Source organism: Macaca thibetana, chromosome 2, assembly GCF_024542745.1.
Source record: "Macaca thibetana thibetana isolate TM-01 chromosome 2, ASM2454274v1, whole genome shotgun sequence".
Taxonomy (NCBI): domain Eukaryota; kingdom Metazoa; phylum Chordata; class Mammalia; order Primates; family Cercopithecidae; genus Macaca; species Macaca thibetana.
Genome location: NC_065579.1, coordinates 26,738,521 through 26,764,090, shown reverse-complemented (window position 1 = coordinate 26,764,090; position 25,570 = coordinate 26,738,521). Strand labels below are relative to the sequence as shown.

The window sequence follows — 25,570 nt, the reverse complement described above, 5'->3', positions numbered from 1 at the left end:
ACTGATATACTTGTCTGTGGAAGAAATGGTCTTAATAAGGTGACCGTTAGTTAAAATACATGCAAACTCAGGACAGAGTTAGTCTAAGACTGCTTAGACTAAGCAGTCAGGACCTCTTCCTATTGAGAGAAAGTGCAACAAAAGAAATAAGGATGATGCATTTAAATTGTTGTTCCTTTCCACACCCCCACTGCCAGCTGGCTATTGACTTTTTCAGGGTTGGTTTTGTTCAGAATTTATCACATTCTTGACTGGGAAAATAGAAGTAGCATATCTTACATGATGTTAGCATAAGTGCAGTCATAATAAGTGAGTACTAAGTGAATTAGCAACTACTCCAGTATTAGTTGGTGAAATGTACATTCTGGTTGAGCATATGAATGACCTACAATGTGGTTTACACTCAGGATGGAAAGGAATACGGAATATTTTTCTGGACACATGCAAGTTTGTGAGTAGCTGTATTGGTCACTCGAATAAATGATTTTAATTCCTGAGAGGATAAAAGCAGTGCCCCTCTAGTGCTGATATATTAAACCAGCTTAGCTGTTAATCGCCGTCATCTATTTTACTGATGAAGAAATTAAGGGCAAGGCATTAGTTGACTGTTGGTCAGGGACAAAGTCTACAATAGACCCTGGCTACTCTAAGGCTCCTCATTGCTTTCCCCACCACTTCATGCTGCTTTTGGGTGCACAAAGTTATTAATACAATGTTATCCATGCTTACGTATAGAAAGGTAATTTTCCACATCAATTCAGATCTAAAGAAAGAGGCCTATATACCACTTCAGTTATCTTTTAGCTTTGTGATCTGATTTCTTCTGAACAATTGAAACATTACACTGGTACAAAGACAAAGATATTAATTTAAAATTTAATTGTAATAAGTGATATTTAATGCTCATGTCTACTATGTGTTGGTTTGTGTCTTAGAAACTCAAATAGGCACAGCCACTTTGATTCTATTTTGAAACTTCTGCTATCTTTTAATTTTTAGTCTTTTATTATTTCTCGCTCTTTTAATTTTCAAATACATATAAATATTCCTTTGCTAACTAGCTTCTTGGCAACAAAATATGTAGCACCTTTAGAAAAACCAAATTTCATTTCTGATGATAATGGCAGTGAATTACTGCAATAGATCAGGAGAAGTCCAATAGTATCTAAAGACAGAAATCCTTTCAAATGAGTCAGGGGTGATATAAATTGCCAAAAGCCAAGTATGTTTCCTTGTGTGAATAAAACAAGTACTCTTCAAAGTTTAGGTCCAGTGAGAGGAGCAATTTATCATGTGTAATCGCCTGTTTTCTCATAAGAGAAATACAGTACCTCCCCAATGACTGTTTCCCATTTCTCTGGATGATCTGGTGGAGGTGCAACAATGCTTTTTCCAGAGGCATTTGGCTTCTGCAATGCATTTATATTTGTTTCAAATGAATCAGAGCTGCTTTCTCTATCACTTTCCTTGCCATGGTGTGATGCATGGGAAGGGATGTATAACCATAAAGTCAGACCACCCTCAGGGATTTTCACAGCACACTGCTGACCGATCTAAATTGTGGATCTTTATTCATGAAAAAAGTTCCCTAAGGGAAAAGATACAGCTTTATGGCAGCCTGAACTATAATGGATGTTAATCTGGTATTGATAAATATACGGAGTGCAGGGGAAACAACTCACAGAGAATCCACTATAAGTTCTGTGGTTAGGCTTCATCCTTTATTAGGTAGTGAATAAAAGACAACTGATGCTTACAACTCCAATTTAAAAGACCTTTTAAACAAAAATGGTTCCGTAGCGAAGTGAGGCCGAAGGGATCCAGGTATTTCTGAGTTTTCTCATATGGCTGATGGAGAAAATATGGCTGATTTGTTTGTTCCCAGCAAATCATTAAAGACAGTAATGCCTTGTGACCCAGGACCCTGTATATCGCACAGGCCCTGATTTCTGGTGGACTGGCTCATTCACTTTGGTGAAAATGGGGAAGAACAGCAAAAGCACATTTCAGGGAGATTGCATTAATTAACACTAAGTTCTCTAACAGAAAGTGAGGCTGTATCAGTTGTAAAGGTTGTTGGATAGGGATTCAGGATGACTATGGAAAATCAAAATATTTGACATAGCAGAAAAGCGAAACTGAAGTTCAAAATGGTTAGAAGCTGGTCACATGGGATACACGCAGAGCCCCAAACAGCAAACTTATGGGCAACTATCCACCTGGCTGAACTAATAGGGTCTCTGTAGGTGAAAAAGGAAACACTTGCTAAAACCAGAGAATTGAGATGCTGGTAAATGCAAAATCACCAGATACTTTCAAAAGCAAATGTTAATGCTAATCAATATATTTAACCAGAGAAGCATGGTTTGAAATTCTTTCTACCAGAATACTGATGGAACACATTATCTTCCTTCCTTCCTTCCTTCCTTCCTTCCTTCCTTCCTTCCTTCCTTCCTTCCTTCCTTCCTTCCTTCCTTCCTTCCTCCCTCCCTCCCTCCCTCCCTCCGTTCCCCCCTTCCTTCCTTCCTCCCTTCCTTCCTTTTTTTTTGTTTTTGTTTTTGTTTTGGTTGGTTGTTTAACAAAAGATATATAAAGCCAACTGCTTTAAAGATTAATTTATATGACAAATTTCTATAGCTAGATGGTGGAGAAGAACTCCAAAAACCATGTATAATGTTGAGCACCAAGCACGCTATGGGTGTTTCTTAAATACAAAATGATAAATGCTAAATACCTATCTCTCAAATGATTTTCTCTTGATTCTTTATACCTCTCCAAGGGTTACAACACTTTAAGAGCAGTTTCAGGAAGGCCACACCCAATCCTTCCCTATATTTTTAAATAGTCTTTACAAAACCTTTTCAAAAATAGTTTTTTCTCTAAACCTAAATCATGTATGTTTTGTCATAATTCTAAGTTTGAATGTCATTTTTCTTATTAATACAACAGACTGGCTGCATCAAACCCCACCATATTGATAGGTATATGTTAGCTTTCTATGGGAAAAAGCAAATAGCCTTTATCACAAATTAAAGGCACAGCTATTTTTATGCCATTTGTTACCAATTTAATGATAACATGTAACACTGGGTGGTTATATAATTATGTCATATAGATTTTTTCTTTTTATAAGTTATTCTCTTACTCTTTCTAACATATATACAATATACATATATTTATATATACCCCTGATAAATCTTGTTTTAAAGGTAAAACATCAACTTCTTTCAGCCTGATGGTGAATATCAAAGGCTGTTAGTATTTCACAGCTCCACTGGAGAAATAATTGTCGAGTGGAACTTACCAGTATTTTTTAACACTATGTCATTGGTGTGCAATTAACTCAGATTCATATTTCCTGTTGTTAATAACATTAAATATATATTAATTGTTTATATCATGTCAGCAGGAAATCTAAAAAACAAGAAAAACCCATAAAAATAGCTAATGCTTAATTCTACCATCATACTTAAAGCAGAAACCTTTGCCTAAGAAACAACCCTACTGGTATGATATAAAGGGGATACTGCAGAGATGTAATATTCTCTGTTTTTATTGGATATGTACTAAATTAAAGATCTTTACTTTGCATTATCATTCTAGGTTATGATCCTTCATCCTTGAAACAGAAGAGTTGTACTGATTTCTTTCTTAACACCCATGATGCATGGGTTTATCTATTTGCAGACAGAGGTTCATTATAAACACTTCCCTGTTTCCAGCAATATATCTTCAGGGTGGGAAGTTAGTACTTTGTAAGAAATCAGCTTTATTAATACCTCCCCCATCTCTAAGCTTAGCTCTGCTATATCTTCAAGCCATACAGGAGGGGAGAATGCTGACCAGGGAGACCTCCATGACACCATCTGGTGTACGTTTATTTTTTGACTGCTTATTGATATGAAATAGTTGTTCATTCTACCTTTGCAATTCTTTAAAACCTAGTGGCATAGATTGAGACACAGCACTATTGTTTTACAAGACATCTACTGTATCTACTTTTGTTGGGATAAATACCCAGTAATTGCTGTCATAGCAAGAGGACCAGCACGGGTAGTACTATTCACAGTGTTGCTTTTGTTTTTGTTTTTTTCCTTTTTTGTATGATTTAATCTACAGAGTAAATTATTTTATATACATTGGAACCAGTTAATGCCCTTAGACAATGTATAGTTGTTTCATAAAGCAGGAAAGACAATGCAGAGGGAAATAGGTACCCAAAAGCACAGTCACAGAGGCTTCAGAAGTTCTAGATACCACTACAAATCAATGCTGGAGATCACTTCTAAAACAATCAACGTTCAAGAGGAATGCTTTAATTTGGAGAAAATACCACTCCCTCCCTCCCACCCCCATACCTCCCCCCCTTTTTTATAACCTTTTCAATTCACTATCAAAAGTCCTGGCTCTTCAGATATACTTGAAACTATAAATAAACACTGCATAGTTCTCTTTGTTTGTTTTGTTTTTTGTTTTTTGAAAAATTATTGCAGTACAATTACTCCTATTTGGAATTTAGTAAGGAGCAAACAGCACAGGAGTGTGGGCGGTCCGAATGGGTCCAGGAGCTGGCCGCAGGAGTGCTGGAGGAAGCGCAGAAGTCTGGAACAGTGTTGCTGCTGGAGCAGTTCGAAGACTGAAGGGGGAACTCACAGCCACTGCTGCTGCAGCTGCTGCAGCTGCTAGAGGATTTGGTAGAATTCGTGGCGCCAATGGCTTTGAAGGTTCTTTTGAAAATACTAATTTTACCTGCAAGGGAGAAAAAGTATTGTAAAAGAACAACAGCTTTGGAATCCGTACTTAAAACCCAAAATGGTAGGGAGCTTTTAAAATATAGCAGTAAACAACTATAAAGAAAAAAGCTTCACACTTGTGAACTGACAACAAAGAAAATGGGAGGTATAGAACATTTTCCTTTTGGAAGAGTTGGAAGATACTTGAAAATGGCCAACCAGGAATGCTTGAAAAGTCCTCCAGAAAAGTACTCAGCAACCTTATTTTATTTTATGTTTGTTGAAAATTATGCTTTCAGAGGAAAGTATTCATCATGAGAAAATATAGAATATTTGTATCACCCTTTACACATACATTAACTATTAAAGAGCATACATTTCTAAGGAGATTTTTAATGCTATCAAATGCCATTGGACTATCCAAGTGTGTAACCTGGGTTACACAGAGAATGTTGTTTCCAGTTGTATGAAGCACTATTCAAAATAAATAAGAACAATAAAATTCCACTTTCAATAGAGAAATTTTAAAAACAACCAAAAATTCCTTTTCTCTGCTAAATTTTGACATGTTCCACTTTCTCTTTGTGCAAATGGTAACCACATTTTCTCAGTCCTTCTCTACAAAGCCAGTTCATCCTCTGGCTAGTAACATCACAAAATACCTGTTCTCACTGAGAGAATGTTCCCATTTGTGGAGTCAGTAACATAGTGATAGTGAAGAAGAAGGGTTTAAATACTAATAGCAACACAATTCTGACTACTCTGTTTATTTAAGAACCATTCACTCGATTGTCAAAAGCTGCATCTATGCTGGACAGAGATAGCATTCAGGGTTATGACTAGTGGTGCTGAGGCACTGTGCAGAATTCTTCGCCTCCCAATCCAGCTAAAATTGTGTCTTTACAGAAAAGTAAAGTAACTTCACTTTTTTAAACTTTTATTTTAAGTTCAAGGGTACATATACAGGTTTGTTATATAGGTAAACTTGTGTCATGGCTTGTTGTACAGATTATTTCATCCCTCCAAATTGAGAAGGAACTTCTCCCTAACTCATTCTATGACGCCAGCATCATCCTGATACCAAAACCTGGCAGAGACACAACAAAAAAGAAAACTTCAGGCCAATATCCTTGATAAACATCGATGCAAAACTCAACAAAATACTGGCAAACCAAATCTAGCAGCACATCAAAAAGCTTATCCACCACGATCAATTAGGCTTCTTCCCTGGGATGAGAGGTTGGTTCAACATATGCAAATCAATAAATGTGATTCATCACGTAAACAGAAGTAAAGACAAAAACACATGATTATCTCAATGGATGCAGAAAAGGCTTTCAATACAATTCAACACCGCTTCATGATAAAACTCTCAATAAACTAGGTACTGAAGAAACATATCTCAAAATAATAAGAGCCATGTATGACAAACCCACAGCCAACATCATACCGTATGGGCAAAAGCTGGAAGCATTACCCTTGAAAATCGGCACAATACAAGGTATCCTCTCTCACCACTCCTATTCAACACAGTATTGCAAGCCCTGGCCAGGACAGTCGGCGAGAGAAGAACATAAACAGCATCCAGAGAGGAAGAGAGGAAGTCAAACTATCCCTGTTTGCAGACAAAATGATCCTATATCTAGAAAAATCTATAGTCTTGGCCCAAAAGATCCTTAAGCTCATAAACAACTTCAGTAAAGTTTCAGGATACAAAATTAAATAACTTCATTTGAAGTTATTTGTTCATTTGAACAAAATGGGCAACGCTACTAAACTAACAGGACAGCTTGTACTGGGGTCTCATAATAGGTAATCGCAGTTTTCCTTTAGTTATGTTTTCATGTGTCAGCAGCACATAATAGCATCAAATAGTAATAAGATCTATTTTGAATAAATGTTTCAAAATGCACAATTTAACTTAAATTATACATCAGTTGTTTTTAACTTTTCATTGAGCTCTGAGTCTCTCCGATGAAAGCTACGGTCACTTCAATCAGAAACAAACTAACAAAACAAAATAATATACATGTTCATCAATATTCATCTACAATGTCAAGATGTTTCACACAGGTTTCCTCTAAAGTCCTACCAAAATATCCAGGTCAGGACATTATAATAGTATACTTACTAATATAAAAAGCTTATTTGCAGTCATGGGAGAGGAAATACCTACAAAGTATTTCCTGGGTTTTATGCAATGTCCTTGAATGAATAATTAAATAAAATAAGCTACACTTTGAGACTGTTACTCAAAATCCAAAATTGTTGAGGATACCAACAATACCAATACTTTGTCTCTTAAACATATTAAAAAAGATATACATGAATTTGTTTCTTCCTGACCTTCTTTCCAAAAGTACTAACTTATATCAAGACCAGATTTCATGGGATTACTTACTTGACTCAAAAGAGTTTGGTTTTTCTCTTTTCCCTATGATCTATGACAAACCTGAGCTCAACTCAAAAAGATAAAAGGTACTGGGCTGTGGTTAAAGGTGGCAAAGTGCCAGAACAAATCAAGAAACCAATAATTCCATTCGGGAATAAAGGCTGGACTCTTGCCAAATGATACTCACCCCCAGTGGATGTGCTGTCTTCTGTAGTTTGTTGTAAGGACTGTATTTAGGTTTCGGGGGCTTCCCAGCAGCTCTGTCTTTGTGCCTTCTACTGCTAATATGCTATTAAAAGTAATTTAAAATGACAGCTTTAAAAAAGTCATCTCCAAAACCCTGTCACAAATATTGCTTTAACCTGGGGAAAGATATTCATTATTTCATGCAAGTTTCAGAGAGACAAAAATAAAAGATCATGCACTTTTGTCCTGAGATTCTGATGCCTTGAGGATATATATATTTTATGCTATCCATATAATATATATATATATATAGTTTTTTTGAGACAGAATCTCGCTCTGCCATCCAGGCTGGAGTGCAGTTGCACAATCTCAGCTCACTGCAACTTCTGCCTCCCGGGTTGAAGCAATTCTCTGCCTCAGCCTCCCAAGTAGCTGAGATTACAGGTGCCCGCCACCATGCATGGCTAATTCTTCGCATTTTTAGTAGAGATGGGGTTTCACCATCTTGGCAAGGCTGGTCTTGAACTCTTAACCTCTTGATCCACCTGCCTCAGCCTCCCAAAGTGCTGGGAGTACAGGCGTGAACGACTGTCCCCGGCCTATTTTAGTATATTTTTAAACAAATAGTAGTGTCTTTTTTTTTTATTTCCTAGCTTTTCTTCTTATCACTGCACACATCTCTTTTTCTGTCTTTTTTTTTTTTTTGAAAAGCATTTACAAAGGAAAGGAATGTCTAAAGGAATTTTACATGCAAATAAACAAAGATGCCCAGGAACGAATGAATTTATTTCCATACTAATGTTTATCCTCACATTTGTACAGTCAAATGTCAAACCCTTAAATTCTAAAGATAAATAACTAAGGTGCATAAAATCAGTAAAATATTGTACATATGTATAAAACAAAACACAACATGAGGGCTGGACCTTCAGTTGGCAATGTATAAATGATCACTTTGGAAGGCTATTCATAGTAAAAATGAATACAACATGATTAGTCATCCCTTTTGCAGGTGGCTGCAAGAGCTAAACATACAGTACAACACCATATAATAAAACACATAAAATAAAAGAATAGCTCAGTATAAAATTAGTTGCAGCATGTAAATATCTAAACAAATAAAAATAGAGTACTGCAAATTGACCTTTAAAGAAAATCAACACTTTTGAGTGGAAAATCTGGTAGAGAAAAGATCTGATATCCCTTCTCCACCCACTCTTCATATACAAGAATAGTAAAAACTCACTGCCAACAATTTCTGAAAGGCTCTAGAATCTATTACATTTTAGTATTTCCTCAAGCAACTAAACTAAGCATAAATAAATCAGAACAGTGAAGGTAAGATAAGTGGGTTAACAGATGGGCAGATGGAGGGATGGATGAATAGATGGGTGGATGGGACAGAAAGACAGAAATAAAAATGAAGGAAGCACACACATCCTGCTTATAAGGCTGTCCCTTGTTGGTTTTCACTCCTAGAATACTTGCTGCTTACCTGTTTAAGTTGTGTTTCCGAGTTGACGTGCACATCACAGATTTCACAGTGAAATGTTTTATTTTGGAGGCCTGTATTTCCTTTATTAACAGGTCCTTTGCCTTTCACTCCTGCCCTAGGAAAGGCTTTGATAGTGCCACTTCCATTCCGGGCTTCCAGCATGGTTTTGTGCTTAGTACCTGTCAGGAATATTGAAAGGAAGGAAGGAAAGGAGGGAAGAAAGAAGGGTGGGAGGAAAAAAAATCTTAGCTAGTATATACTTTTAAGAAACAGTACAATAACAAAATTTGATGCCTCATTTTAGTGCAGCTTTTCCTGGCATTATGGGCAGAAGTATATACATGATACAGCAGACTGTAACAATGTGCCTTCATCACTTTACATAATGTTATTAAATTATTCATTTTTTCTAATGCTCCACATTACAAACAAGTGCCATTAGTATAGTAACGAAACTTTAGAGTCCTGAGGGGAAATTAAATGGGTGTGATGTCATTTCATTTCCTCTTGATACTAACAAGACATAAATTATACCTGACGAGGAAGAGTCATTTAGTTGCTAAAGGTATAGCTGGAGGTGATGTGTAACAAGCGTAATCAGTTTAAATATGGTGTGTTTATAGAAGTGGCACTAATTAAATACCCACTTTCTAAACAGAATACAAACAAGCTTTCTTGGCTATGCATTTTAGGTTCAGAGAGAGAGAGTAATAGTATAAAGATCTTAATGACTCTGAAAAACAAATCCATTTTAGAATAGTAAAGCCCACACTGGTGGGCTATATAAACAAATGACCAAGAAGATGAGGGATGAACTCGTAACCCAAGCATATACACGATGGATAACTGCTTCTTTTTAATAAACAAATAACATCTTCAGGACTTCACACATCATTCATGTAGCTCTAATTGTCAACCGTTAACAACATTTGTGTTTTGTTTTCTTGAGATCACCGTAGTTACATACTGTTCATAATGGCAGTTTTCTCTCAGAATTTTTGCTCAAAATTTCTTTTTTCTTAGAGTTGATAAGTATTCTTCATTTTTTTTCTCACTTGGTCATGTGTTTTTTCTGTGACATTTTCTTTTATAATCGTTTGTGTTCTTTCTGCCATTCTGATTTTAGAAATATTTGGTAGTAGTTTCCCCTGACTACTTGTATGTATTAGACTGTACATTCTGCAACCATTAAAGAAATGATTCTCAACTTCTGAGTTACAGACCAGCTTCCAAGACACTAAGTATTAATGAGGAAAACATGTTGTGAAGGACACTCGAGGTCACTGCAGATGACATTATATTAAGTAAGGGACAATAAATAAGTTAAACAGGTTTCTAGCCACATGTTTCCCTCTTCAAAATGATTACTTTTTACTGAGTCCAATAGAAAAAGTAGTCATTCTTACAACCTAGATGGCCTATTTTAAATATCCATATTCTTATCCATTCTTATTAAAATGTCCATATTTCAACACATTAGAGAAAGGAAAAAGTCAATCTCTCGCAGGAAGATTGGAGGAACTGAAACGTGGAGCCAGAGAACTGCTCCCATGTAATGACTGTGATGCTTCACGGGAGCTTATTTTCGGTCACCTCCTTTGCAATATAGTGAGCACAAATGCTTTCCACTGCAGCTGCAAATGACATAAGTGGGAGCTGAAGATGACATAAGTGGGAGGAGGGCAAAGAAAAAAAGAAGTCCTAGGGAGCAAGAAACAAAATACGTAGATGATTATGAAAACTTCTTTATCCGAACAGACGATTTTATACCTTTTTTTTTTTTTTTCTATGCAGCTTCTTCAGTGACACTGAGAAACATTAGCAGGGCTAGTTTAGTTTAGGAATGCCTAAGAAGTTAGTAGGAGATTGACTGTCATCCTGATTTTCTTGAGGCATTCCAGATTCACTTTTGGTTAATATCGTCTGTGATTGGTAGCTGGTGTTTCATAGGTGGTAAGCTGAATGGGTCCAAATACTATTTTAACTTATTCAATAATATTTAAGTCATTTATGTTGATTGGGAAGGAGAAAAGCCAGGCATAGGTGACTTGTCTCAGCATTGAGTATTAAGTGTTCAGGAGATAATGGAAAATTTAAGAGATTTGGCCCCAATAGTATGGCTCAGCAATAGCAGGCAAAGATTCAGAAAATATGGTGCTTCTCAGAATATCTTTGGCAAGCTAAGACCCATCTATGTCATGTTTCTAGAGGAAGAATAGAAATGGGACATATGTGAACATTTTAGAAACACCCATCTTTTCAGAGTCATTGGGTTGTTAGAATTATTATTTAAGCATAGTCTCTTCATAGAAGCTAGAAAAGATAGGACAATTAAATATACCCATATGTTATAAACATACACTTACACACACATGCACATGCACACACACACAGGTATACATATGATTATGGCAACATTGGGGAAGGGAACTTCAGCTAGTAGCTTTGACTCTAGGGTTACTACTCACTATTAAATGGAGTAGAACTGTTATACAGTGTAACCTTATACATTTAGTAACATATTGTCAGTCATAATTGAATAACTATTAGATAGTTTTATAAGATCTTAAAGCTTCAGTAGGCAGTAAGGGTAGCAAAATACAGCTAAAATTTAGTAAAATATATTCTTAATTATAAAGCATTTACATTTATGAGATAAAATGTGCAATAATATAAACATAATTAATATTAGAAGAACCCCTTTGTATTAAATCTGTAATACGTTTCAGATACTGTGCTAAATTTTTTACCTACTCACAGCTATCCTATGAGTTAGGTGCTATTATTATCCCCATTTAGGAGATAATAAACTGAGACTCAGAAAGACTAAGTTACTAGCTTGTGGTCACAAAGAAGCATTACTGGATGTCCTTGGCAGGAAGAAAGTAAATTTCTAGCTAAGTTCCTGTTCTCACTCATAGGTGGGAACTGAACAATGAGATCACTTGGACTCGGGAAGGTGAACATCACACACTGGGGCCTATCATGGGGAGGGGGGAGGGGGGAGGGATTGCATTGGGAGTTATACCTGATGTAAATGACGAGTTGATGGGTGCTGACGAGTTGATGGGTGCAGCACACCAACATGGCACAAGTATACATATGTAACAAACCTGCACGTTATGCACATGCACCCTAGAACTTAAAGTATAATAATAATAATAAATAATTTTTAAAAAAAGAAGAAATCCACTAACAATTTCTAAGCCACCTGAATTCAGTTACACACAAATCTTTAATTTTCAATTTTGTTAATACTGTCTTTTCTAAACTTGGAATTTGAGTCTACAATTCTCCGTCCATCCCCGCCCCCACCCCCTGCTTTTTCTCATAATGCTCTTTTTACTGAGCAGAGCGCCACAAACGGTGACACTTTGCAAGGATGTGGCGCTGTCTGGCTGGTGGTCTCCTCTGGCTTCAACATCATGTAAACATCTTGCAAGGCTGTCCCTTCTTTTGTGATGGCCCAGCTAGGCAGTCACAAGTCTACTTCTGTACTACGCTCTTTCCTCTGAGGAGAGACTCTGCAAGGAGCTAAGTGGACTATTTTTCCCTTACCACTTCTAAAAGGCTGGCACTGACGAATACCTTCACTTAAAGCTTCATGATTTCTGAAAGGTGAAATCATACCTCGACCACAGTCTAAATTCAGCACAGCATAAGGCTCCAAGAAATCATATATATATATATATATATATGTGTGTGTGTGTGTGTGTGTGTGTATATGTGTGTGTGTGTGTGTGTGTGTGTGTATATATATAGCTTTCTGCTTAATTGTTTATTTTGGAGTATTTGGGGGAAAGATACATATTATGCTTTTATCTGTAAAAATCAAGTTACTATGGGGGCAAGGGACTAGCCTTCCCTTTTATTTCCCATCATTCTCATAATTCCTCATTTTAGCTGACTTTCAAGTTTGGTACTGGCATAAAGAAAAGATAGGTAAACAGGAAAACTGGCAAATGACTAAAAAATTAAATAAGTCACACATTAGAAATAATTTATTAGGTCATAAGAAAAATTTAAAAAACAAATTAAGAAAAAAAGCCCCTAATTCCACCAACTAGAGGTATATCAAAATATTAATAATAGTTATCATGTACCAGTCTTTTATATTCTATTTGTACACGTGCATTTTAAAAAGTTGGGATAAATTAGCTAAAGTGGCTTTGCATAAAACTCCTGTGAAATTATATATATACTTTTAGAAATGCACATGATTTTTAATGACAGCATAGACTTATAATACACAGAGATGATATATTTAACCATTATCTAATATTAGACATTTGTATTATTTCCTTTTATTTCCCTATATAATTATGTTGTAATGAGCATCCTACTCATTAAATCTTTTATCACATTTTTGATTGTTTCCTTGGGATAGCTTTTCATAAGTGGTATTATAGGGACAAAGAATATAACTATTTTTAAGTCTCTCGATTCAAACTGCCAAATTATTTTCTAAAAATTACAAGGAAAGTTTCAGAGGAGTTTACTTTATAGGGAAATCTAGTTGGCATAGTCTAAAAATTTTGCCCCTCTCTAAAATAAATTTGAATACCTTTAAGTTTAGTTTTTCAGAAGGCTCATTAAATACTATTTAATAGCATCTGACTAGATTTTTAACAAACTCATACAATTGCCAGCAATAATTTAGTTACCATCATATTGACAAGCTCAATGATTCAGCTTATAAATAGGCAGTAAAGTGGTCATGGTCAGTCTCCATACAAACAGCAAAATGCAAAGGTGTTTTTTTTTTTGCTAAGGTGTTTATTTATGATATTTGGTATAATAGTATTATAACTCTGGTGTGTCCTAAGGAAGGAAAACGCTCTCAAATCTACATACCTGGAATGTGTAATTAGCATCAAACACCTCCATGTGTTCTTTATAAATCTCTAAATATCAAGTTAACCTTTTATTATGTTGACCTCCTATATAGTATGGATTTTCCATGTTAATTTTTTCCTAAAGAAGAAAGCTTTGGTTTACATTATTAGAATATCAAAAAACATTAAGCACCTGGAATGGCATCTAGGTATCAGGTGACCAAATATTGCCCCAAATGAGGGAAAAAAAAAATTCTATCATTTCTATTAGTTCCACGGTTGAAAGTAATTTGCTGATTTACCAGTAATATATCCGAAGTCCAATTTGGAAAGGTGAAAATAGAGACAAAGAACACAAGAAGTCTAAAACAGAGAAAAAAATAAACATGCTTTTTTTTCAGAAATGGTCCTGGAGGGAAAGTTCTGAAGTCATTATGGGATAGGAGACAAGCCACACAATGGACCATGTGACCAAAGGAAACCCAGGGAAGAGTCTGCAGGCTGAGGGACCCAATGGGCAGAACACATGGCTTATCTGATAGTGGAGACAAATGTGCGAAATCAATATAGCAGCAAGCCTTGAAATTCCAGCCTGTGAAGAGAAATATCGTCAACATCCAAAAAGCTTTCTTTATCCATAACGCCCTGAAAGTGTGACTAGATAAAACACTAAGTCTCTCCCATGCTTCTCCAGACACACACTGAAAAAATCTTTATATGCACCCATTTCTTCTCCTTAAAAACGAAGCCCTTCCTTAAGGCCATGAAAAACACCACATTGCTTCTATATCCATTCCCCCAAGAAAGCCTAGCGAAAGGTCTTAAACTTATTAACATGCAACAATTAGTAAATGGACAAATTAATCACACTTCCATAGTATAAATGCAATATAATGCTGTCTTATTTATAAAAGCAGTGCTCTTGTTTGCTTTTTGTGTAAACTAGTTTTATTTATTTTTTATTTTGTTAATGAAAGCAACAGATGTTCTTGGCAGAAAATTCAAAGAGCACAAAAGTACATAACGTAAAAAGCAAAAGCCTGCCCACCTATCAACTTTAAGCTCCAAGTCCTCAGTAGTAACAGATTTTCACATGTATAATTTCAGAAATGTTTTAAGTATCAGTGATTTTATATGAGGCATAGATGGGAAAAATGACACAGGTTGAACATTTCACTGTTTTGCACATGAAACCTCATTTAACAAGAATAGTCATATAAAACAACACAGCCAGAAAATGCATCTTGACACATTAAAGAAGTCACTCATTCTGGTTGTTAATCAGTGAGAAGTCACCAAATGTGAAATTAGTAAACCCTAAATGCTCACAGTGATGTAAAAATTGTTTTATTAGGTAATATGCCTCAAATCATTTACTATCACAATCCCCCAAACATATTATTTATGAATTATAGCTCTAGTACATAGAAACTTCTGTGACGATAAAAAGATTCTATATCTATACAAATGTATGGCTAATATGGTAGCCATTAGCCATGTGTAGCTCTTAACCACTTGAGATGAGGGCACTGCAACAGAGAAATGGGACTGGCAATTAATTTCAATTTAAATAGCCACCTGAGGCTAGTGGCTGTCATTTTAGATAGTACAACTCTAATATTCAAATATACCCTGTATGGCCGTGTGGAGCACAGGGAGTTAAGAGGCTGTTTTCTTAATCATTTGTAGAAAGTTTAAAGAAGTTACAACAGAAGAATTGTGATAGATGAGTCTCTATCTTTATTTTCAATTAAAGGGAAGCCTTATCATTACCCTAGAAGATGTTAAATAGAAGTGGCAAACAATCTTTGGGCCTTAATAGCAATAAGGTCATGAACACTGACCACAGCTGAATGGCTTAAATGAGCTTTTCACATGAAACAAGTATGTATTTCACTTCTGAATACAGAGTCACAATTAGACATGGACTTCTTGAAGACAATGACTAGGTCTTTCTCATAGTAGATAGTCAAGGAAAATTAACTGGGGTATTAGACATCAATACAGATTGATAAACAAATACAACTATTTTTTTTCATTTGTAAAAAGAAAGTTATGAGCTCAGGCTCTAGAATTGTGTGGGACAGATTTTGCCTCCATTAGCTGTGTGAGCTTAGGTTTCTTTGTGCTTCAATGTCCTCATTTATTTTTAAAAAGGAAATTATCTGCTTTATTGAAATGTTGTATTAAATGCATTTATTGTTTTAAGGATTATTCTTGACACTTCGATCTGCTCAATAAATTTTAATCAATCTTCTCATCCTTCTTTTTTACATTGTTGCTTTTGTTAAGGCAAAAGTTTAGAACTCTCTAAGCATTTTAAAATTTAGTAAAGTCTGTCATTTGATAACTATCTTTTCTTCATATTGAAACTTGGTAAGGGGACAGAATAAGCTCTGTCTAGAGATATAAAACAAAAACTAGAATGTGTTTAGCAAAAATTATCCAATGTTACTACTTCAAGTCATTACCAGAAAAATCTGCCCAAATTAGTAATGAGCTTTAACTCAAAGGTTTTCTTCTTTTTTTCTTTCAAATTATAAAGAGAAAACCATCAAAATTAGCTAAGCAAAGCACTACCTACTAGGATATTTGGGGGAATTTTTTTTTGTGGGGGGAAATTTTTTTAAAGAAAAAGAAAAACATCTTTTGTAATATTTGTATCTGTAGCATACAAGTCGAGGGAAGGGCTTCCAAATCTCTTTAAAAGACTATATCCTCTTAAGGTGTTTAAAAAATTCTTAGACTGTGTTGTAAACACCACTAGTTAGCTCAAAAGAGGTACTTCCCTTTCCAAATTTAAAAAAAAATCGAAGTAGGAATGCCTCTGTTCAAATCCTGTATTCCAATCTTACGGAATACATATCAATTAATTACAACTCCAAACGATTACACACTAGTGAAAAATACAAAGGGAAAGCAAATGAAAGAACATAATTGATCCCCAAATAATGCCAGCAGCAGCTGTGGTCATACTAATAATCATGACATAATATTTGATCCTTAAAAATGCCAATATGGCTTCTTAACTCCATTAGCAACAGAGAAAGAGAAAGAGAAAGAGAAAGAGAAAGAGAGATAGAGAGACATATATATACAAAAGCCCAGAGAGGACAACTGGCTTGCCCAGGTCTATAGAAATGTTCTCTGCATATCTGGGGGCAAAATTTAAGTCTTATCACTTCTAGTCCATTCTGCTGTCCTATACCGCTGACAGTGTCTAATGGAAGTCGCATTCCCAAAATTTGCCTGGGGTCATTTGTTTAGAATGCAGAATGCATTTTCTAAGATTGAAAAACATGTTTTGAAAGATCATTGGCTTTCCTCTCATAGATACACATTTCTATACTTAATGCTACAGACCCTATTTTATGTATATAATATGTTTCTAAAGGGGAAAAACAAGAAAAACACTTAGAACTATTATTTGGATGCATGGGAAACATTTTCCCACCCTGCAGCCTGGCTGCTTCAGACCAGAATTGACCTTCAAACCTGGTTCCCTGAAAATATAATCCAATCTTAACACTAGCTTTCTCGTATCTGGCTCTGAAAGAAAGCAGAGCAGTGTTTTTGAAGCACTATTAGAGAGGCAGGGATAAGTGTAGGAGACAGTGGAGGTCTAAAGATGGGGCATTGATTGCGGTCTTCTCTGAATGCAGACAATGGAGGGGTATATTTAAAGAGAATTTAGAAAACAATCATTAAATGAACTAAATGGCCTAGGCAATCTATTTTCTACCAGCACTATGATCTGGAAACTCTAAATAACATCAGTGATAAAGGACTACTCCCTAAAAAATATTTTGTTAGTCTATATTTTAAACAATTAATGTGGTTACTATTAAGATTTAGTGTATATTAAATTCACAGATTTTTATTGCTTATCTTATAACAGACACCACATGAGCTCCAGATACACACAAATTCAGCAACAAGTTTTTGTGTCATTAGTAAGTTCATAACAGTTCCAAATACTTTGAGCTCACTAAGGGCACAGTTCATGCATTTAAGCCCTGTGGCATTACATCTTTTTTAAAAAAATGTAAACATTAGATTATAAATTAACAATGATAGCACGGTGATTATAAATATGAAGAAATAGAATTGGAATTAATTTAATTCTGTCATTTTTCATGACTATTAGAAGTTTTTATGTTTAACACAGTGAAACGGAGTGCAGCCCAGAAAGTCTGACCATTTCATTTGGTCAGTCCCAATGGTCCAACTTGGTAACTGGCTACATCACGCATTCCATTTGAGCTGCCTTCCTTTCCCTCTTTCTTTTACCCACTCCCTTAACCTCCTTTGCCTCCCTAAGAAACTATTTGCTCTCAAATCCATGTCTCCAAATCTGCTTTTGAGCGAGTCCAAGCTGAAACACACCACAATGATCATACAATTAATCCTACATTGGTGGCTAGTATTCCTGGCAGAAGAGCAGGTATCTCTAGATTTTCTCTTCCTTATTTTGTTCCCTGGATTTCCTCATACCACATCTTAGGGAGAAGATATAGACGGAGCCAGCATGCATGTGGCAGTTGTTTAGTGCAGGTAAGATTGCATTCACATTTATCAATATCTAGAGGAAATCCTAGACATGGGGAGCCTCCCAACACTGTTCAAGTTACAAATAATAGAAGCTGAATCTGAAGATCAAAAATGGTGGACAAAGGGGGTCAAACAGCATCTATTTATGTGTCTTTTCTTCTTCCTTTGCTACCATTAGACCTGACATAGCTTGCTGGTACAAGTCTAAGTAGAGCTCTAAAATGAGCATTAGGCCGGGATTCTGGAGTGGGTTCTTTTCAGAACAGAAAAAGATCTCTGATGCAGGAAGGAAAATACAGGGAAAAGGAAACTCGAGGAGCAGCTTAGAAAGAAGGCAAGTGGCTGTGGTCCACTGAGTAGGCGTAAGGTTCAGAGAGAACACTCTTACAAGGGAATTCAAGTAAACGGTGATAGTCACATTTCACCTCCTTAAACTCTTGGATAAGATTCTTATAATAGTTCTCAGCTCTGCCTGCAAAACACTGAAGTTTTATTTATTTTTTCTCCAAAAACTACAGCTTCCCATGACTTGGATATAATAATCGGAATCCCTGGGCATAGCGCCTGGGTACACACATTTTTAAAGCTCTGGGGTAATTTTGACACACAAAGTAGAGATAAGGACCTAGAAGCAGAATAGGAAAAATGTTGCCCTAATTTGACAAGTAATTCCTTCTTTGTTTCTTAATCAGATGTTTCTAATAAGAATTCAAGAAGAAAAACTCTCTATTTATTTGTTTGTTTGTTTGTTTGTTTGTTTGAGACAGGGTCTCACTGTCAGCCAAGCTGGAGTGCAGTGGCACGATCATGGCTCATTATAGCCTCAATCTCCTAGGCTCAAGAGATCCTCTCACCTCAGCCTGCTGAGCAGCTGCAACTACAGGCATATGCCATCATGCCCAGCTAACACTTTTTTTTTTTTTGTAATTTTTTTGTGGAGATGGGGGTCTCCTTTTGTTGCCCAGGCTGGTCTCAAATTCCTGGTCTCAAGTGATTCTCCTACCCCAGCTGCCAAAGTGTTGAGATTACAGGTGTAAACCACCACACCCTGCCGAAATTCTTGATAAATAAACTCTAGTCTCAAAATTGATGCCTCCTCAAAAGGAATGTGTTTCTCAGTCACTATGTGGAATGGGCAAGGATCCTTGAGAAATAAATGGAAATAAATGGAATGCCAATGATGTTTATACTCTCCCAAATATCTTACATTCAAGATGAAACGTATTTGCATGAATAAACACATGGAAAATCTGCAAGGTATAGATTCTGCCTTAAGGCCAGGTACCTTTCTGTGTTTCTTAGTACCTGAACTCTTACTGCAACTAATGTTTTTTGCAGGAGGAAGGTATGTGCTGAAGGAATTGTTCTCCATCTGCTATTACTCCGTAGAGTCTTGAAGTCAATACTTGAATATTACCAGTGCAGCACAATGGCTGGTCAATGACTCAACATACAGCTGCAATATTAACTCAGGGCATGATTCACAAATGATTCTTCTTCTATTATAGTTGCTGACAGAGTCCTGGCAACGAACCCAGTCTTTTAGAGAAAAGTTGATTTTGGCAATGAATCCAGTCTTTAGAGAAAAGCTGATAGTTGATTGAGAGTGTGTGCATGTGTGTGTGTGTGGGGTGTGTGTGTGTGTACACAGATGGGGGGGCATATATGTATATACACACACATACAGAGCAGCAAAATATGAGCATATTGGGAGAGAATATATGAGAATTTTGTCCTGGCTTGTCAGTATTCCAGTATTTTCCTCCCTGCTATGGGAATTAGTGTTGAAGTCAGACAGATCTGGGTTCAAATCATGGTTCTGTAACTTAATTGGTTATGTTCCGTGCCTTCTCTGAGCCTCAAACAATTGAAAAGAATAACATTTTTAAGTTACTGCAAAGTTGTTGGAAAGAGTAAATAAAAAGAGTAGATTTAGAAATCACATCTGAATGGCTGCACACAATAAACACTTTCTTAAGTTTAATTGTCCAGTCCCATAGATTTAGCCCAAATAACATTATTTTTTCATAAAAATCAAAATAGAGGGGTTTTAACCAAAGGTGCTTAGAGTCATGCAACTACACATTTTTCAACAGTACTATGGGCACAGTTTTAGAAAATGTCACTTAGAGGCAAATGCATGGAAATATATAAACTAGAAATCGTATAAATGCAAAACATATTTTAGGACTATATTTCATTTTATCTCCTAATGTTTAAAAACACCCACACCCACACCCACACACACACACCCCATGGTCTTCAAGCCCTGGAAACCACCTCTTGTCCCTATATAAATGACACTTTGCTTGTCATTTTTATTTTTTAATGGTTAATGATTTCCATGTAATAATTGCCAGTTTTCCTCTACCCCTTTGTCCCCTGCTGCAAAAGATCTAATCTATTCAGAGGAAGATAATTGCAGAGCTGTTGAAACAAAAAGAAATCGCTGCATCTCACCACTGTTGTGCGCCTCCAGCTGCGAGGCGGAGTTGACAGCAACCTTGCATAGCGAACAGTAAAGAAGCCGTTTTGCCTTTTCTTCCTCGGTCTCAGTAGAAGGACATGAGCTATTGCCAGTGGCTGTCGTTGGGCTTTTTTCCACTTTAGAGGTGATCTCAGTTGTCATAACACTGCTTTTGCGGATTTCCACAGTTGTCGTCGTTGATATTGCTGGTGTCCCTGCAGTACCATCTGTATTCAAAAAACACAGAAAAAAGGGGGAAAAACAGTGATATTATCATTCCCTATTCAGGAATGTATCACGAATATTGCATTCTGCTTATAATGATAAGAGCAGCTAGCAATTGCTGTTTTTCAAGGACGCATCAATCACCTCATAAAAAAATTTACACAGATGACCATATTTAATTTCATGTATTAAAATAACACTTTCAGATGATTCTTGAACATCAACATAAATACAAGTTTAAAATATTCTATGGGGTAAACATCCACAAATTTCTCTTGTTAACACATAGCCTTAGTACAATAATATTTATAATATATTGCAGTCTCTCAATGCATATTTCTAAATGGCTTTTTCTAGATTTTTAAACAATTAAAATAGAAGATAAATGCTTTTAAGATACTTTGAATTTCTTTACTACTTGTCTATTTTGCTACTTTCTTTCATTCTTTCTTTTTTAATTAAAAAACAGGTACAGATCCTTTTGCAATATTTATCCAAAAAGAAAAAGAAAAAGAGAAATTGGAGGCCTGATGCCATAATTGCTTTGACCAGATCAACAGTTCAGAAAATCATTGCTCTACTTACAAAGAGTTACAATTCAACCCAAGGTACAAAAATCATCAACATCAAAAGAAGAAGAATTCTAGTCTGGCGTATCTATTAAATACATGCCCTGTACCAAGCTGTACGCAGGGAGTTTGTGGCAAAAATATTCAGACATCAGTAGCCACTATTCACAAGGAATTCACAGGATGGCCACACCATGCTGTTGTCACATTGTTCTAAGAGTTAAATGATCACGAAAATGTTGAGGCACTGTCACTCTACAACCCTTCTGGCTCTAAAGTCTGATGCTAAATCTGGAGAGATCAATCTCCAAAGTAAAACTACCCTGTCTTAACTTTATTCGGGTATGCACAGCTCCCCTTCCAAATATGCCAGTCACTGTTATGTTAGCAATGTTTGCCATACCCAATAACAAATTGCAAATAAGCTCTACACTCATATCCTATCTACCCATATACTATTTTTTGGCCTCTCAGCTGGTTCTTAACTTCCTCTCCAAAATATTCCTAGGCTGCCTCTCCAGCTACATCTGCTATTGAAACTGTCTCTCATTCCATATACTGCTATGGTCACTATCTAATGCTACGTTGAAAAGTTCATGATAAAGAGACTTGGCAAGGATATAAGGACCAATGGTCTGTCTGCAATTAAGTGTTGTCTGCATAAACGCTTACTTCTTGTTAGTTCATTGCTATCAAGAGTTGACTGCAGCTACAGAATGACTGTTAACTGGGATATCCCCTTTCTTCCAGGCATCGGGGTGAAAATATAGGTGAGGTTTTTTATTGCTTTTCTAAATAGGGCATCAGAAACACTAGTCAATAAAAAGAGAAATGAATCCTTGTTTAAGGGCTGTTGTATAAAAAAATTCATCTGGATCTTATTTTCTTTGCCTGACACTTCACACACTTTCAATCACTTATTTACCTGCTAAGATCATCAAGTAAGTCTCTTTCAGTGTCATAAAGAACATTCACCAACCAAGTTTTCAAAATCATGCTGCAAATATGTGTCTCATGGCTAGAGAAAAATAAATAAAATTACCCTAACACTAAGTTATGTCATTAGAATACATTTATTCCCTTGCACACTGAAACTTCCACTCCCTGATTAGTTTTTATTTGCCTGTTAAGGTACCATTATTAAAATAAGAAGTGACAGGCAAAAAATATCTCTGAGAACCTAGAGATGGAATAAAACATAACAACTTTAAGATGGTGCCATAGCTGTTTATTGCCCCCTATATGCCAGAAATGATTGTTTGAAAGCATGAGTATATGTAACTGTGAATAAACAACAAGTAGTTAATTTGCTAGGTGTTTTATATACTTAAAATAATTGTATATATTTATAAAACAATTCCATTTTTTATATTGTATAAAGTGTATGTATTTATAAAATAATTCCACAGTAATGAGCTGAGAAAATGAGAAAACTCCAGAAGTTAAGAAAATGTCCCAAGGACACACAAGTAGTATATTGTGAGCCAGAGCCAAGTGTTTCATGGAACAAGAAAATTAGATTTTGAGGCAAAAAAAAAAAAAAAGAAAAAGAAAAGAAAGAAAGTTAGGAATGATACTCTTGGCCATGACTGTGATTCTCCACAGTAAGGTCACAAGGAGCAGTGGGCTAAAACCACTAAATTGTTCTTAGGATCAGCTCTATCAGGAGTGATAACCGTAAATACAGATATTATATTTAAACTTAGTTTGGCCACACACTGAAGCTAGTGTGATACTGTGGGTGTTTACTTCATTGAAATCTACTAGGGTAAAGATTTCCCTAGTACTACCCTGCTCTAACAACTTTTCCTCTGGATTGACTTGTTTATTTGGTCTTAATCTGAAAATGGCACATAGCATAGATCATAGTAATCCTAAACTAACTTTCCTATTTATAGTGCAAGTTATTGACAAAAGCATAGAATAAACAAAACCATGAATCTTTCGATTCCTGTGACATCTACGTTAGTGTTTCTCTGACCACAGAAAATAATGTACATTTATACCAAAGACAACAGAAGATTAGAGACATCAGATTCTCTATGCCTAGGGCTTAGTGAAGTATTAACATTTCTTAAGGCAAGTTCCTTGCATGAGACAGGCTTAGGGGAATTAATATCAACACTCAACTTCTGGTGCATCTACTTTGTGGAATACTTTTGACCACATAGCTAACCATAAATCTGTTATTTTCTAAGCATGTAGTTAGTGTGAAAGAAATATAACATTACATTTTTATCTTAAATGTAATATGTAGAACTTGACTCCATAAAGATAGGAATACTATTAATTTATAAGGAGTCATGGATTTTTCACTTACCTTTGTTTTAGCAGTGATAAAGGGTGTTTTTTAAACCAAGAAAGTAACGTAAATATATTTTAGCATTATGGCTTATTCAAAGAAAGTCAACTGTTCTATATAATGCATACAAAATTACATATAGCAAAGAAGTTTACTTTAATATGGTACATTAAATGACCAGTTATAAATAATTATTATCCACATGTTAAAATAGAATCTTAAATGAATGATAATGTTAACAGCATATACCCTTGACATGATGTGATGAAAACTATCTCTGCAGTCTTCCTGCTCATAACCCCTGTCTAACCATGAGAAAAACAGAAAACAGAGCTAAACTTAAGGACATTTATCAAATTCCTGACCAGTACTCCTCAAAATTAGCAAGACTATCAAAACGAGGAAAGTGTGCACAACTATCACAGTCTAGGGGAACCTAAGGAAATATGAGAACTCAGTGTAATGTGGGATCCTGAATGAGATTCTAGGGCAAAAGAACATTAGGTAAAAACTTGGAAAATCAAATAAAGAATGGGCTTTAGTTAACACTAATGTATAAATATTGATTCATTAGTTGTGACAAATGTACCATATTAATGTGAGATGTTAACAATAAGAGAAGCTAGATGCAGGGTATATGGGAACTTTCTGATATATTCTTATATCTTCTCTGCAAATCTAAAACTATTCTAAAATTAAAGTTTATTACTTCAAGAAAAACAGAATTATAACCAGTCAACAAATGGTGCATCATTAAAGTTATTTTGTAGAATCATAGTCAGAAAGAACCTTCATGGCTTTAGAGCACAGTTTTCTTAATTTTTAGATAGAGAAGTTTCAGAAAATTTCTCAAGGTCACATAGTGCTCTGAGATAATAACTAAGACTTGACATTGTATCTCCCAGTGCGAAATCTAGTGCTTATTATCTTAACTGCAGTTACTCATGCACTCAACTTTATTCCATCAACCTTTATTAAGCAACTATTTTGTGCTAAGTTCTATCCCAAGCCATTGGGATAAGAAGGCCAATAAATATAGATCATGTACTTAGTGACAAAATAGTTTATGAGATATCCCATAAAGACTTGAAATAATAACTATTATTATAAACTTAATAATTCTTAATCTGCTTTGTTCATTGCTATATTCTTGCACTTATCCTTGGCATGAAATGGGCACTCAATAAATATTGAGAGAAAACAATGAATAAATTACCAATAATAGCTAATCATCGTGGAAGCACTTTTAAAATATTTACAAGTATTAACTCATTCAATCCTCATAGAAAAACAAGAGGTGCACAACATTTTTATTATCATCATAGCAACAAAATTGGGGTATCTCCATACCATACCAAGTTTCAAACTGTGTTTGAAAACTTGAACACAGTTCAAATTTTCAAATCAAAAAAAATGATTTGAACACAGTCTGGCTCAGTTGCACGTGCTCTTCGTTTATTTTTTATTGCTTAAAATTTAATTGTTTATAAAATAATTTGAATTAGTCTTGATTTATTATGCATGCTGAAAGATAACATATTAAACATTTGACTATAAAAGAAACTAAGCATGGCTCAAGCTAGAGTTAATTATGTATATCCAAACATCCATTATGCTAAGGTATTAAGTTGCTCAAAACCATTTAGAAGGAGGAAAGAAAAGGAAAACCTATAGCTCTCAACCAACCTCTTGTGCAGAATGGTAAGAATAAACCACAAGACTTAACTGCACCTTTTTTTCCCCCTCAAAAGATGAGAAAGTAGGAAAATGATTCGCTTTTCTTACTGTTTCCCAAAGGCTGATTCAGATTTCTTT

The 25,570-nt window shown here is 35.5% G+C and overlaps 1 protein-coding gene across 6 annotated transcripts in view; it reads right to left on the bottom strand.

The window, feature by feature from the left end:
* Positions 1 to 2,549: 2,549 nt before the first annotated feature.
* Positions 2,550 to 25,570, bottom strand: part of ZNF385D (zinc finger protein 385D) — a 985,910-nt gene continuing 962,889 nt past the window's right edge. For all 6 annotated transcript variants that reach the window (XM_050779485.1, XM_050779489.1, XM_050779487.1 and 3 more), the window contains 4 exons: positions 20,653 to 20,886; positions 8,807 to 8,985; positions 7,313 to 7,414; positions 2,550 to 4,749 (listed from right to left, as the gene is read on the bottom strand). In XM_050779485.1, the coding sequence (XP_050635442.1) occupies positions 4,516 to 4,749; positions 7,313 to 7,414; positions 8,807 to 8,985; positions 20,653 to 20,886 (749 nt within the window). In that variant the 3' untranslated portion in view covers positions 2,550 to 4,515. The remainder of the gene's footprint in view (positions 4,750 to 7,312; positions 7,415 to 8,806; positions 8,986 to 20,652; positions 20,887 to 25,570) is intronic.